Below are 13,733 nucleotides of genomic sequence, written 5' to 3' on the forward strand. Positions count from 1 at the left end.
CCCAGCTCTCTTACTTTGCGCGCACTATCCAATCCCTTTCTACGTTCGCTCATTCTCGCTTTCCGTCTTTTTCATTGTTGGGTCCGTGAGTTGCTGTCCTTCTGGAAAGCAATATCATCGTGAAACCCCCTTCTAATAGACTATGCTGTAAGCTATTCAGAGAGAGAAATAAAAGATGATCGCGCCTCCCCCCATGCCAGCCGGATGCCAGTCCAACCGGCACCACCCCCATCTTTTTAACTTTCTTGCGAAAGGAGTTGTGAATAGGGTCATAGGGTGAAATGTATTGGATGCACTCGACGCAAGGCTTATCAGTGCTGTGACTCTAATGTTTGTTGATTCTGGTTTGTTCTACAGAACCCGGTAGTAGTGAGGGTGCTGGCTCCAATTCCGCAGGAGGAGGTTTAGCAACAAATTCGCCCGTCAACAAACGCCGTGGTTTCAGTGGGTGAGTAAACTGGACAAAATTTATAAGTTACATGTGTAGCCCATCTATTTTGTGTCGGCAACTATTTTGAAAATATATCGACTTTACAGGAGGAAATGGTTGCCCCCGCCTCTGAGAAAACTGAGCGGAGGCAAAGTTGAAAAGAGTGACAAAGAGAAAATTACGTCGTCTTCTTCACCATCAACATCATCTGACAAACCTGCTCTCAAGAAGACAGGTTCAGAAAAGAGGTTTAAGGTTAGAAATCTCAAACACATTTTCTAATATTATATGTTTAAAGAGCTTAAGCAGTATATATTCTCATTTTTTAATTTTTTCTATAGGTTCCACCTGCTGATTTGTCACCACGTTCACCAGCACCTGCAGACCACAATGGAGATGAAGCAGAGGAAGAGGTGGAAGTGGAACTACCACCTCCCATGAAACCTATTTCAGAACCAATTCTTGTTGGGGGAACAAACTCTGCAGATGATAGTCAGGGGAAAAGGGTGAGTGTTACCATTGCAATGGCAGTTCCCAACAAAAAATATGCCCTCACTAGAGAGATTCTTTCTTGTCATTATTTTTGGGAAATCTCATCAATCTCACCTTTTGCATAACAATGTGTCAGTTTCCCCATTATTCTGAAAGTGAATATATTTTTTTCAGTCATCTAGCCTCTCTATAAAGGCATTGGAAGGAACATCAGCTGATCTAGCTGAAATAGAAAAGTTCGTCAAAGAAAGAATGGTGTGTTGGCTCTTAAGAGCCTTCATTTTGCCTGTAACTTGAGCTAATTTTCTGTAGACATTTCTCTTTTGTTTTTGCACACTTTTTTATCACATTTCTGTTAAATTTCTTACTATGCCTATCAAAAGGAATACTACCTTAGAAATTTCAAATGTAGTTTTGAATTTTAGCTACCTCGTTTGCATGATTATTAATTTATAAGTGCTTGTTGAATGTTCACTGCAAATCCGACAGAGTACTTGATACATGCAGTAAAGAGTGTACGTGGAAGCACACACAAGTATGTGTGTACTTGCTGTAGTACACAATTCTTTGCTCGTAAGTGCCATAGTACACACTTCCTTGCGTGCACTTAGTAAATTGTTGGATTTGTTGTGTAGTTTGAATCGAGTTACCTTAATTCTCGAAAACATTCTGTGCAAAATATTTTCATTCAAAGAGAGTTCTGAATGAGTATTAATTCATTTCTGAACAAAATTAAAATTAGTAGTGCCCCATTTCAGCCTGCCCCATAAAATCTATTTAATTTCCTGTAGTTAGGCCTACAAAATTACAGATTAAACATTACCTGAATTTTAAAAATACATACATGCATGTTCTTAGTTATGGGATTTATTTTGATTATTTATTTTTTGTATGCTCTTTCAATGTTGAGAGTTTGTAGTTTTCTCTTCTTCTGTATCTGTTTTTGTTTGTTTCCATTGCATGATGTCATTCTGTCGTAGACCCTGTAGGATATGTTCTTTCTCTAACTCTTGTTGCTCTGTAGGTTGATTGATTGATTGATTGATTAAAGCCATAAACAAAATGTTTTGATGTTTGTAGTTTTGTTTTGCAGCTAAGTATAATACCTTTTTAAATTCCCTGTTTACTTTTTTCCAGGAAGAACATACTGAAAGTAATAGTAATAGTAAACAAGAGAGTAATAGTTTATTGAACCGTGACTCAAAACTTTCGAATGACATGTCAGCTGCTGGGTCTGGTTGTGAAGGAGAAGGGGAATCTGATGTTGGAACAACCGAAGAACATGCAGATAGTGAAGGAACTGCAGGTGCAGAGAGTGGAAGTGGAGAGGAAGATGCTATGCATAAAAGAAAATATGTGATAAAAGAACTAATTGAAACAGAAAGGGACTATGTTAGAGATTTACAATTAGTGACAGAGGGCTACATGACCCTAATGCGTGACCCTGACTGTGAAATTCCCATGCCTGATGATCTTCAGGGTGGAAAAGACAAAATGGTGTTTGGGAACTTGGAGGCTATTTATGAATGGCATAGAGAGTATGTATTCAAACTTTAATTAGATTTGCTGAAGGTTGTAAAGTATTCACATTGTCTCTATTTTAAAGTAATCGTCACTCTTTCTCTTTTCAGTTTTTTCCTTAAGGCATTAGAGCGTTGTCAAGTTCATCCTGAAGAAATTGGACCTTTATTTAAGCGTTATGAACGCAAATTACATATGTATGTTGTTTATTGCCAAAACAAACCTGTGTCAGAGTATATTGTTTCAGAGCATGACACATTCTTTGAGGTAAATTGATTTGCTCACTCAATTATTTCAATATTCTGTGTTTTTTGGCCACTAATGAAAGAAACAAATTCATTCCAGGATCTGAGGCAAAAGTTAGGTCATAAATTAACCTTATGTGACCTTCTCATAAAGCCAGTTCAACGTATTATGAAGTACCAACTTCTTTTAAAAGATATCTATAAATACACTGAAAGAGCACAACTAACCAATGAATTAGAATCACTTCGTCAAGCATTGAGAGTGATGCACATTGTTCCGAAATCAGCCAATGACATGATGGACGTAGGCAGACTTCAAGGTTTTGATGTATGTACCTACTAGTTAAACATAAGTTACAAAAGTTGTGGCCTTTTTTTGATTATGCTTTGTTTGTTTTTTTAATTAAACATTTTTTAATATCTTCACAGGGTAAAATTACAGCACAAGGAAAATTATTGATGCATGGTCCTTTAACTTGCTATGAAGGTCTATCAGCCTTGATGAATGTGAAATCAAAAGAACTGCAGATCTTCTTATTTGAGCAAACAATGATTTTTAGTGAAGCTGTTGGTAAAAAAACACAATTTACTAATCCTGTCTACATACACAAAGCACATATACAGGTTTGTTTTAACAGTTTGCAGTTAGACACAGGTGTATTTGTGCATTTTTTCATAACTTTTCTTTTTAGGTGAACAAGATGGAAATGAAAGAAAATACTGATGATGGTGACCCCTGCAAGTTTTTAGTGAAATCTACCGACCCTAGGAAGCTAACCCTAGGATATGTATGCCAAGCTACATCCAAAGAAAGCCGGGATGAATGGGTTTCAACTATCAAAAACATTCTACAGACTCAGCGAGACTTCCTCAAAGCCATCCAGTCACCCATCGCGTACCAAAAAGAGCTCACCAAAGAGGTGTAAGTAACTGGTATATGTTATAAAATTGTGGCAATAAAATCAAAGATCAAAGATTTGTCGTATGAGGTGTATGTTTTTATAATCTACTTTTTACTAAAAAAAAAATTCGTGAAGCAATTGATGTTTTATATTTTATGAAATAGATTTATTGAAATTTGTAGAAAGCTACAAAATATTGTTGCATGTACAAAACGAGGTTGTAAGTACATCTAGTAGGAAGCGTGATAAAAGCATTGAGGGTTGTGTGAAAGAAATACAGTCAAATTTTAATTCAAGCACCACGGACAGTTGGGAGGAAGTTTGACAATGATCTCTCGATACTCAATGCAGTATTTGAGACATTCTGTGCATCTTTACTGATTTTAACAGAAATGTAATTATTACTCTTTGTTATGTAGTGGACTTCTGAAAGCAGTAGGTCTTCTATATTCTGAGTGGAGCCAAGTCTGTCATAAAGTGAGGTGATTTCTGGAGACTTAGCTATACTTATAACAATGCTACTTTTAAAACAAATTGTTTCCCTGATATCTGTTGACTGTTCCAATGTTTTATGCACTTGTTGGTACTCTATTCTGTGTACTCTACTTTACGAATTTTGATTTTCTGTGTCAGTTCAGGAGCTCTGCAATCTTCAACAGAAGAGTCCATTTTTTAAAACATCACCATTCTTTAAAATGAAAATTGCTCTGTGTTTTTGTTTCCCATAAATTTTTAAACACTCATGGATTTTGTTAAGTACTCTGCTTCATTCTGATATTTTACTCATCAATCAGATTGTCTTCTTATTTTATCACTTTGCGGGCAAAATTGTTAAGTACGTAATCTAATGAGAGAGGGTCCATCATGCGTCACATTTATGTAGATGTGATTGACTATTTATATATCTATCTATACGATATATACCTCACACACACTGTCTCATTTTTCATTTGTGGCAAAATGAGTGTAATGATTCACTAAGATTTTTATGCTGACTTCTGCATTGTGCAATCTATATGTCCACATAAAATTAACAGTAAATGCCAAACTTTGCTTATGCATCTGAGGTGATGCTGATCATAATGGATAATTTTGTTTGTTTATTAGAATTTTAGAAGGTGCATATATGATAATTAAGAGAATTGCTGACTTGCTAATATTGTGATGTCCATTGTTATGGCAATATTATGCTCACACATGTGTTGTCAGTTCCCTTAAGATCATGCACTAATCATGCACTCATGGAAAATTGAAATTTTTGGTGAAATGAATTTAATTGAAATTTTTGGTGAAATGAATTTAGGTACTGGATAATGTGAAATGTTGTCAGAATCATAATTGTTATGAGTGTGTTTATTTGAACCCCTGCACTGAATGCGTTACAACGCCTGTAGAAAATTGAAGGAGTAATCTTGTATAAACTTGATATTAGTAGGTAAAACCATATAATTAAGATGTCAGTCCATTCTTGGCTTTTGACTTCAAACATTTCCAAAATTGTTTTGTCTTCAGCAATTTCAAGAATGAATATTTTCTTAAGAAAGAGCATTAAAATAGGTTCAGTAGGAAGCACATAAGACAAAACATTCTTGGCAACTTCTACTGCTTTGCTGATGTCATATCAGGGTAAGGTCAAACAAGCTACAACCTGCCTTCACTTGGTTGGTAGGCAATGCTCCAGGGTGTATGCATGATCTATGTCTTCTTAGAATTATTTCACTGTTTTCTTTGGTCAACATACATACATGGCCACAGAAATAATTGTGTAATATCATTTTTATATCTAATGAATTGAATAAGTAGCAATCCCGATTATGTATGATCTGTTCTCATCACTGTGTTGTGTGTTGTTTGGGGTTTTACTTTGAAGTGGTCAGTTTGCTTTGTTTCTGTTAAATTTCTGTTTAAGTTTTCATTTGAGAATACTGAATGATGAATTCATTTCTTCTCTCTTTAGTTTTTGTTTTGTCTTATGTGCTTATCAAGGTACACTTTTCAGAGTATCCTCTCAAAAATCGCGTGACTTAATGATCCATAGACGATTGCAATAAATTTGATGCTTGTCCAAAGCGATGGCAAATGAATAGATAGGTTATTAATGTGAGCATTATTTTAATTTGTATCTTTACCAATCCTTTTTTTTTATAGGAAACAAATTTGAGCCAGCTTAACAAAAACAATTGTTTACATCTGTTTTTGCTCAATTGGTGTTTTAATTACTTCCATTAATAGCAACTTGCCTATCTACAACAAAACCAATTTCTTTCTGATATGTAATTCAATACCTGAATGATGTGTATCTATTTTGTTCACTCCTCTGGCTTTATCAAGTTAAGGCAATATGCTGATGTTCAACTTGAGTGCGCATCAACATCAACAAAAGATGATCTACGGAATTGTGATTAGTGCCTTTGAGCACAAATCACAGTTTTGTAGACCTCCTTTTGTTGATGCTGATGCTGTGCTGACATGCTGTTGTGCTGAACGTCAGCATATTGCCTTGGCTAAGCTTGACAAAGTCACAGCAAACCTCCATTACCTTGAAACCTACAAATTGACATATTGGAGATCATAAGAATCTTTGAATAGATGCTGCAAGGTTTCTGTCCTTAGATCATGAAAGTGACCCTCAAAAGTGTTAATTTTACTGCTTATATATTTTGTCTCACTCTGTAACCTCTTTGAACAATATTTATTACCACTACCCCAAATTCTCTTTCAAATTGGTCTTTCTCACTATCCCTGCACTTAAACTTCTTGGCTATATCACTGCTGTGATAATGTGGGTTAATTCTCTGTTATATTTCTTTCTTTGTTTTTTTCTTTTTTTTTTTTCCTTTTTTAAGATTCTATTTTTACCTGTGCATCTCAGTGTAATCATCACATGCAGCATGTAATTTTAAGGTGTACTGTTTCACAGCTGTGCTACAACAGATGTTATCTTGAAAACTCTCAACTGTAAGGAGCATAAAGCAGGCCAGCTGAATTTTTCACTAGTCTTTAAGATCTAGTCCATTTTGTCTTATAGCAAGGTTAGTTTTATTTATTTTTTATGGCTGTTACGGGTATTCATAGGGAGCAAGCAAATTGCTTTAGACACCCCAATATTTTTACTTAGTTGTAATGCATTTTTCCTATTATTTTTTTTAATCTATATTTTAAAAATCTTGCCCTTTAGTTTGACCCAGCAGCAGTTCTGCAATACAAATAAATGTGAATTTTATTCTTTCTTTCTAGTCATGGTAATATAATATTAAACAAGTGGAGGAATTGCTGTTATTTGCTCTCATTTCATTTTTGTAAACAGCAGTCCTTTGAATGCCTGATCCTGCACTCTTTACATAACACTTATGTTCAAATCTGATGCCTATTTTGCTTATTCCCAAGTGCTTCAGTTGTCATTAAATCATGATGATGATATTAACCATGACTAGGTTATGCTATTTGTGGTGCATTACCTTATGTGATAGGGAAACTGACTATTGTATTGTAATCTACAATATGGCCGGTGTAATATTGACTGTGCAAAATCCTTTAATGTACATAAGTATGTATGTTTGTACATAAATAAATCAAAATACAATTTTTTCATAAATGTGTTGTCACAATTTGTTATGATCTTCTCTTCAGACGTCAAAAACAATGTGTTTTCAAAAACACACATATCACTAAACTTAATTTTGCTTGATTATTGTTTTGTTTTGTTTTATTTTTCTCACTGAGGTACAAGGAGTGCTTGTGGAGCAGTTCTTGCTTTTTGTAGTTAGTGTGTCAGTTGTTTTAATTTTTATTGAAGTTTGTACTTTTATGCTTGGTATCTATTGGTTCTCTGCTTGATGCAAATCTGCCTTTTGATTCGCTTGTTTGTATGATGAAGCACAATGACTGTTCATGGGATTGTGTGTATAATTGATCTTCAATTCCTGACAGTGTGCCCTTGTCAAAGGTGGACTGGAATTGTAGTATTCTTACACACACAATCTGACATGACACTGCATGTTCCCTCACTGGAAGAAGTTTTGCCTGGTCACTTCACCTCACCTTTTGTGATTTGCCTAGTAATAATTGTTCAATTTGGAAGTGGATGCAGACAGATTAATTCTTGTATCTCTACATAATTATGCACTGGCCTTATTTTTTTATTATTATTGTTTAAGGAATATTTATTCTTGTGTTTGTGTGGTTTATTGATTCACTATTTGGTGTGCCGTTTTGTGCTAATAATATTGAATAGCAAATTAGAGTTTTAGGAAGAGCATGGATTATCTCAATTTTACAGAAATAGATCATTGAAAGATTGTCATCTATCTATTCAGTGTAGCTAGTTCATAAAGTTCGATTGAAGATTGAAATTTTATGCCTAACGTTTGCATGCTTCAGTCAGTTGATTATTTTTTTGTTTAAACAAGCACTAACACTGAGTATTTGGTTTAATTTTGGTTTTTTGTCTTTTTTTTGTTTTCTCAACGTTTTTCACCACAAATCCTCTAATGAAGGCCGGATTGGAGCTTCTTAACATCAAGACTCAGTCAGAGCATCAGTGACCCAGGAAATAGTGATCAGCTCTCTGATGATGAATGCCCTGTTATTGAGGAAATGCAGAATTTCTCTGTAGTTCAAGATCGAGGTCATGAATGCAGTAGGGATATCAGTTCTGACAAGACAAGGACACCAAGTCCCTCCAAGATGAAACTTCCTTTTTTTGAGGGATTTCGTAATACATTTCGAGCAAGAGCTAGGAGTGAGGATGTAGACTGCAGTAATGGAGACTTAGTGCAAACCCTCAATATCAGTCGCAGATGGTCAGAAACTCAGACTAATCATGTGGTAAGACAGGAATAATTTCTTCTGTTCTTTTGCTTGGTTGCTTGAATGCTAGAGACCTATTCAATTTTTAATGTAACCTCTAGTCTCTAGGAGCATGGTGCTATTGCATTGTTGATTTTCTGGATCATCACATCTCGCTCGATTGTTAAGTTTCTCTGCTTGCTATCTTCAGCATGTTAAAGAATTGCTTTGCACGTTTTTCAAAAATAACAGCAGTATGTTCTTAATATATCTGATGAATTTCAGCATGTGCATTGAGCTTGGATTTGGTTTTCTTTGGTGACTTGTACACTTCTCCATCAGAGTATCTACAGTAACTTTTGTTTACATGTGTTTATCATTGAGTTCTTTCTCACCCAAGGTGTAACTTGAACCTTGAGTGTACCAATTTTTCAAAATAATACACCAACATTCAATTTTGAGTTCTCCACTGAAGAAATATTCTTAAGTGAGATGGCAACATAAATAGCTTTAATGTGTCCTGTGCCTAGTGAAAACAAAGACCACTGACTTAGGTATAGCTGCAACACAGCCCAGTTAGGCATATATTACCTGCCTGGCTAAGATTGGCACTTGGATCGTTTGACTTAACAGACTTTGTCAAACCAATTCTATTCCAAAACCAACCATGATCACCACACTACCATTCATCCATCTAAAGAAATATATGGAGGCAAGAATGAAAGATGAAAAGTCAACATATGAGTCAGTCTAATTTAGGGATCTCTATGAGGTATGAAGCTTGAATATACCCAACAAAATTACTAATTTACTGTTGCAGTACATGAATGATAGTAGCTTGGGCAAATGTAGACTGAATTTGTGTGTGTGTGTTTGTTTAAATGGCATGCAGTAGAGTTATGTCATAAGCATGAATGAGTTACCGGTAAGTGCTAATTTTTATATCCTGAAATCCTTTACAAAATCATTCTAATTTACATCCTATATCACTTATTAAACTTAGTCTAACAATGGTATGTGTAGTATCCTCTGTTTCCCTTGGCTCCTTCCATTCAGTGTAATCCAAAGTTTTTAAATGGCTTGATACCCTTTTGTTTATTGAGATCTAATGAGTTCTGTTGTTTGGGCTTTAATCTAAGATCTTGATTATTCATCTTTTCTGTGCAATACCTGTACAATTATTATTTTGCTTTGCTTAAAATCAGAGTTTGAAGGCAATTCCACTAAAGTCACTTTTGCAGTTTAACACTCCCAGAGTCCCGGAGCAAATTTGAGGGGTGGCATTTTCCAGCAAAGCATGGCTACCATGTGCCCACATAAGACTCAATATGTTAACTATTTATTGATCATTTTTTTGACTTGACTGTTCTGTTGAGATTGTTATCATTAGTTGAAATAACAACTCGTTTTGAAGATAATTTCTTCTCCACATTTCCAGGATTCTGCTGGGTGTACAGCTGCTTGTGTAGTCTCTGACTGCCAAGCTGTAGAAGCAGGCCAACTTTCTTTACGGCGAGGTGAACGAGTTCGGATTCTAAAGCACTCAAAAGCAAATGGATTTTTTGTGCAAAAGTTGAGAAAATCCTCACATACAGCAAGAATACCCTCATCAGAAGAAGGCTGGGTCCCTGCTCATTGTATTGCTATTTCTACAATGGTATGTATTCTAGTATTCCTAGTAAATTATTTTACAATGACTGTTTCGGTTGGTTGTTCCTTTTTTTTTAAATTGTAAATTTAATTGCCTTTTCACATTGCTTTAAATTTTCTTACAATTTTACAGGCTAGCTCATCAAATGGCACTTCAAAAAAGCCATGGTCCTTCAAATTTAGAAAACCAAGCTTTAATTCTGGAACTGCTGGAATTCTAAGAAGAAAAGTTGATCGTTTATCTCTTGATAACTCTGAGGCCTCAGAATTTGATGATGCAATGGGTATCAATAGTGGGGACAGAGACAGCCCTTCTAGTCCTCAACCAGAACTAGAAATTTTGTGTAAGCTGGTTGACTTAACTGTGGTAGTGGGAGACTTTGCTGAACTGAAGTGCCAAATACGTTTGCCTAGTCATATAGGTAAGCCTTAGTGCATAGATGTATATTTGCATATTCTGTATGTTTGTATGCAGGAATCTGTTTTTCTGACTTCAATTTTTTAAAGAGGGTTTCTATTTATTTATTTTTTCCTTGCAGATTTAAGAAATGTGAACATTACCTGGAGGAGAAGTTGTGCAAAAGATAATGGATTCAGTAGTTGTTTAGTGAAAGGTGGACGGTATTCAATTAACTATAGTGATCGAGGAATTGCTAGTCTAACCATCGCTGATTGTCTTACCAGTGATTCTGGTTTATATTCTTGTACAGTCCATGCAAATAATCATCCCAACTCCTCAGTAACAACCTCGGCTCACCTTACTATAATTGGTAAGTTTCTGTGAATTTGAAGGAAACACTTTTGCTTCTCTTTTTTTCTCCTCATAAAGTAAAAACCTACTGTATTTTTTAATTGGTATATTTTCCAGCTCACAGCTTAGGGCGTCCAAGAGCTCAAGCCTTATCACCCTGTAGTGCATTAATTGTTTGGGATGGAGAACCTGCAGCTCGCTATACTCTTCATTACCAAATGCTTGATCCAGACTGTAAAACTCAACCTGATGTGTGGGTCAATACAACGGAAAACACACATTCTGTGCTTGGTCTGTCACATTGTGTTGATGGTCTTGTGCCAGGGGGCACATATGTATTTAGAGTATCAAATGGCTTACCTTCGTCTCCCCTTTCTCTACCTTTACCCCCTCGCGCAAATGATCATAGCACATCCAGGTAGATGTCATTAAATCATCAACTTTTTTTTATATATCTATCTACCTAATACTAGTTAGTACCTTGTTTTTAATCAACCCTATTCTTTTCTGCTCTAAGATGGCAACAGGAGCAATTTGGAAGACGATACTTGGAAAAAGAGGTTCTCGCACGAGGAAGATACTCTGTTGTTAAGAAAGCCCAAGACCGTGGAACTGGCCAACTGGTTGCAGCCAAGCAGGTTTTTCGCATGCGCCAGACGTCAGAAATCACACAATCAGAATACTCCATATTGCTAAGACTACAACACCAAAGCATTGTGAGAGCTTTTGCCCTTTTTGAATCTTCCCCTCTTCCAGAAGTGGATACCATTATAATGGAATTGTAAGTTTATGCAGTACCTTTTTCTTTTGAACAAAGGAAAACACAGGTTTTAGTTTTTGTCTTCTCTTTTAGGGTTACTGGTCCTATACTTCTTGTATATGTTTGTCAGCAAGAAAGCATTGTAGAGAAAACAGTGAGTATGTACATGCAACAGTTGTTCTCTGCCTTGGATTATCTTCATAACAAAAACATTGTACATTTTGATATCAGGGTTAGTATCCTTCATACCTTGTAAAGTTTACTCTAAAAATAAATTGCAGCACACTAAGCAGTCTATCCATCCTCTTTACAGCCAGAAAATATTTTGGTTGATTTAACTAGCTCAAATCCTCTCTTGAAATTGGTGGATCTTGGAGGTTGTGTCCATCGTCAACATTCTCATGAAATAGCTCCACCTGCAAGCTTAGAATTTGCTGCTCCAGAGTGTGTGCTGGGTCAACCTGCTGGTCCTCCCTGTGATCTTTGGGGAGCTGCTGTGTTTTTATATCTTTTTCTTAGGTAAGAATAATTTCTTAAACATTACACATTTGTCTAGTCTGGTACCATCTCCCTCTCACTCGCTTATTTTTTTTTTAAAGTGGACTTTCACCATTTCTTGATGAGAGTGTGGAGGAAACAACAGCAAACGTGTTGAAGTGTGACTACTCTTTCCCTGATGAGTTTTTCGGAATGATTTCATCTGATGCCAAGTTCTTAATCAGTAAAATTTTGCTAGGCCAGCCAAATTGTAGACTCTCAGCACATGATGCACATAACAGCTCTTGGTTTCAGAAGGTAGGTATTTAAAATTGGAGCTTTGCATTTATTTTGACTGAAATATTTATCAAAACGTAAAATTTATTGTTTTTATTACCTTTGTGTTTACAGGACACTAAATTAGACAGCATAATTCCCACATCTCGTCTATCACTATATGTGAATAGACGACAGCCAACATCTCAAATTGTGTAGACAAAAGCAAATGAAATTTGAAATTGACACAGGCCAAGTGCCAAATTTAAAGTACTAATAATTTTCTTCCATTGGCTGTGTATCGGCAAAGTTTTTTTTAAATTATTTAACAATACTTCACTGTAATTTTTTGTGATGTGACAAGCTATTGTTTGGCTTACAATTTATTTTTCTGTTCTGACCTGCTTTTTGTTGTTTAGTAATTTTGTATAATAATGAGTGTTTTTTTTTATTTATTACTATTTTTCCCCTTTTGTCTTATCTCATCTGTGATCAGTGTGTGATGTTAAATCATAGTTTAAGTAAATTTGTATTCTAGAAGTACCAATATGATATATATATTATGTACAGACCCTCTTCATTTTATACGTCGTTGAATGTGACTGCAATAGACTTGAGTAAACCTCTTGTGAAATGTTACCTCTCAATAAAAGAGATTTTATAACTGATAAAAACATTATTCCCATTTTTTCTGCAAGGCAGATTAGGTTTTAACAGCTCCTCATTAAGCCGACTCTGTTCTTGCACTTTGAACGGGTCAAAAGGCAGACAGACAAGTGCAGAACTCTGCAAAAAAACAACTAAAAAATGGGACATTAAATTTCAAAAATTGGCCTTGAACTGCCCATAACTCTTCGGTTACCAGTCCTCTGCAACGAGAGCCGGCTACTTGCCTCCTTAAATGTCAGACTGGCACTTTTTAAAAGACAGATTTCATACAAATATTTGAGACGGCTCCGATTATCCGAAGCTCGTTTGTCCGAACCTAATTTATCTATTTTAGTAAATAAAATGAGTAAAGTAGTTAATTACATTATGTTATTTCATTTAGTGGCAGTTGTTGAAATAAGAGCTAAATCAGGTACAGATACCATCAGGAGGGCAAACGAAGTGCCTAACTGCAGTTCCGGGCCTGGAAAAGGGTAAATGAAATAACTTGCGCTATTTCACTAACATAAGTAAATAATCTTATTTTTGAACAAGTCTTGGTTCGCGCCACGCCGTGGATCGGCTGTAGTGTGCCACGGCTCTCGGATCTGCGATGGGTGGGTCACTTATCTAAGTGCCGGGCGCGATATGGGAGAGGGGGGTGGGGGGCGAAATAGCCAAGTTCAGCGGTGTCATAGCGCCTTATAGGTAGGCAACATCTTGCTTGTAGAGCTTGCGTGTATTGCGGGATGGCCTACCCGGAGTCTCGCAGGCGCCGAGCCTCCCTAATTTC

The 13,733-nt window shown here is 36.0% G+C and overlaps 1 protein-coding gene across 12 annotated transcripts in view; it reads left to right on the forward strand.

The window, feature by feature from the left end:
- The window catches only part of LOC113202422 (kalirin), a 73,467-nt gene extending 60,501 nt beyond the window's left edge, over positions 1–12,966 (forward strand). For 11 of the 12 annotated variants that reach the window (XM_052266217.1, XM_052266220.1, XM_052266224.1 and 8 more), the window contains 19 exons: positions 358–448; positions 538–685; positions 772–936; positions 1,097–1,177; positions 2,060–2,460; positions 2,554–2,710; positions 2,789–3,016; positions 3,118–3,312; positions 3,381–3,610; positions 8,087–8,417; positions 9,817–10,035; positions 10,162–10,450; positions 10,568–10,798; positions 10,897–11,197; positions 11,297–11,560; positions 11,633–11,771; positions 11,853–12,058; positions 12,139–12,334; positions 12,428–12,966. In XM_052266217.1, the coding sequence (XP_052122177.1) occupies positions 358–448; positions 538–685; positions 772–936; positions 1,097–1,177; positions 2,060–2,460; positions 2,554–2,710; positions 2,789–3,016; positions 3,118–3,312; positions 3,381–3,610; positions 8,087–8,417; positions 9,817–10,035; positions 10,162–10,450; positions 10,568–10,798; positions 10,897–11,197; positions 11,297–11,560; positions 11,633–11,771; positions 11,853–12,058; positions 12,139–12,334; positions 12,428–12,511 (3,956 nt within the window). In that variant the 3' untranslated portion in view covers positions 12,512–12,966. The remainder of the gene's footprint in view (positions 1–357; positions 449–537; positions 686–771; positions 937–1,096; positions 1,178–2,059; positions 2,461–2,553; positions 2,711–2,788; positions 3,017–3,117; positions 3,313–3,380; positions 3,611–8,086; positions 8,418–9,816; positions 10,036–10,161; positions 10,451–10,567; positions 10,799–10,896; positions 11,198–11,296; positions 11,561–11,632; positions 11,772–11,852; positions 12,059–12,138; positions 12,335–12,427) is intronic. The other variant, XM_052266228.1, reaches the window with a different exon arrangement.
- The last annotated feature ends 767 nt before the right edge of the window (positions 12,967–13,733 follow it).

The sequence above is a fragment of the Frankliniella occidentalis genome, unplaced genomic scaffold, assembly GCF_000697945.3.
Source record: "Frankliniella occidentalis isolate FOCC.00 unplaced genomic scaffold, Focc_3.1 Scaffold36, whole genome shotgun sequence".
NCBI classification, from domain to species: domain Eukaryota; kingdom Metazoa; phylum Arthropoda; class Insecta; order Thysanoptera; family Thripidae; genus Frankliniella; species Frankliniella occidentalis.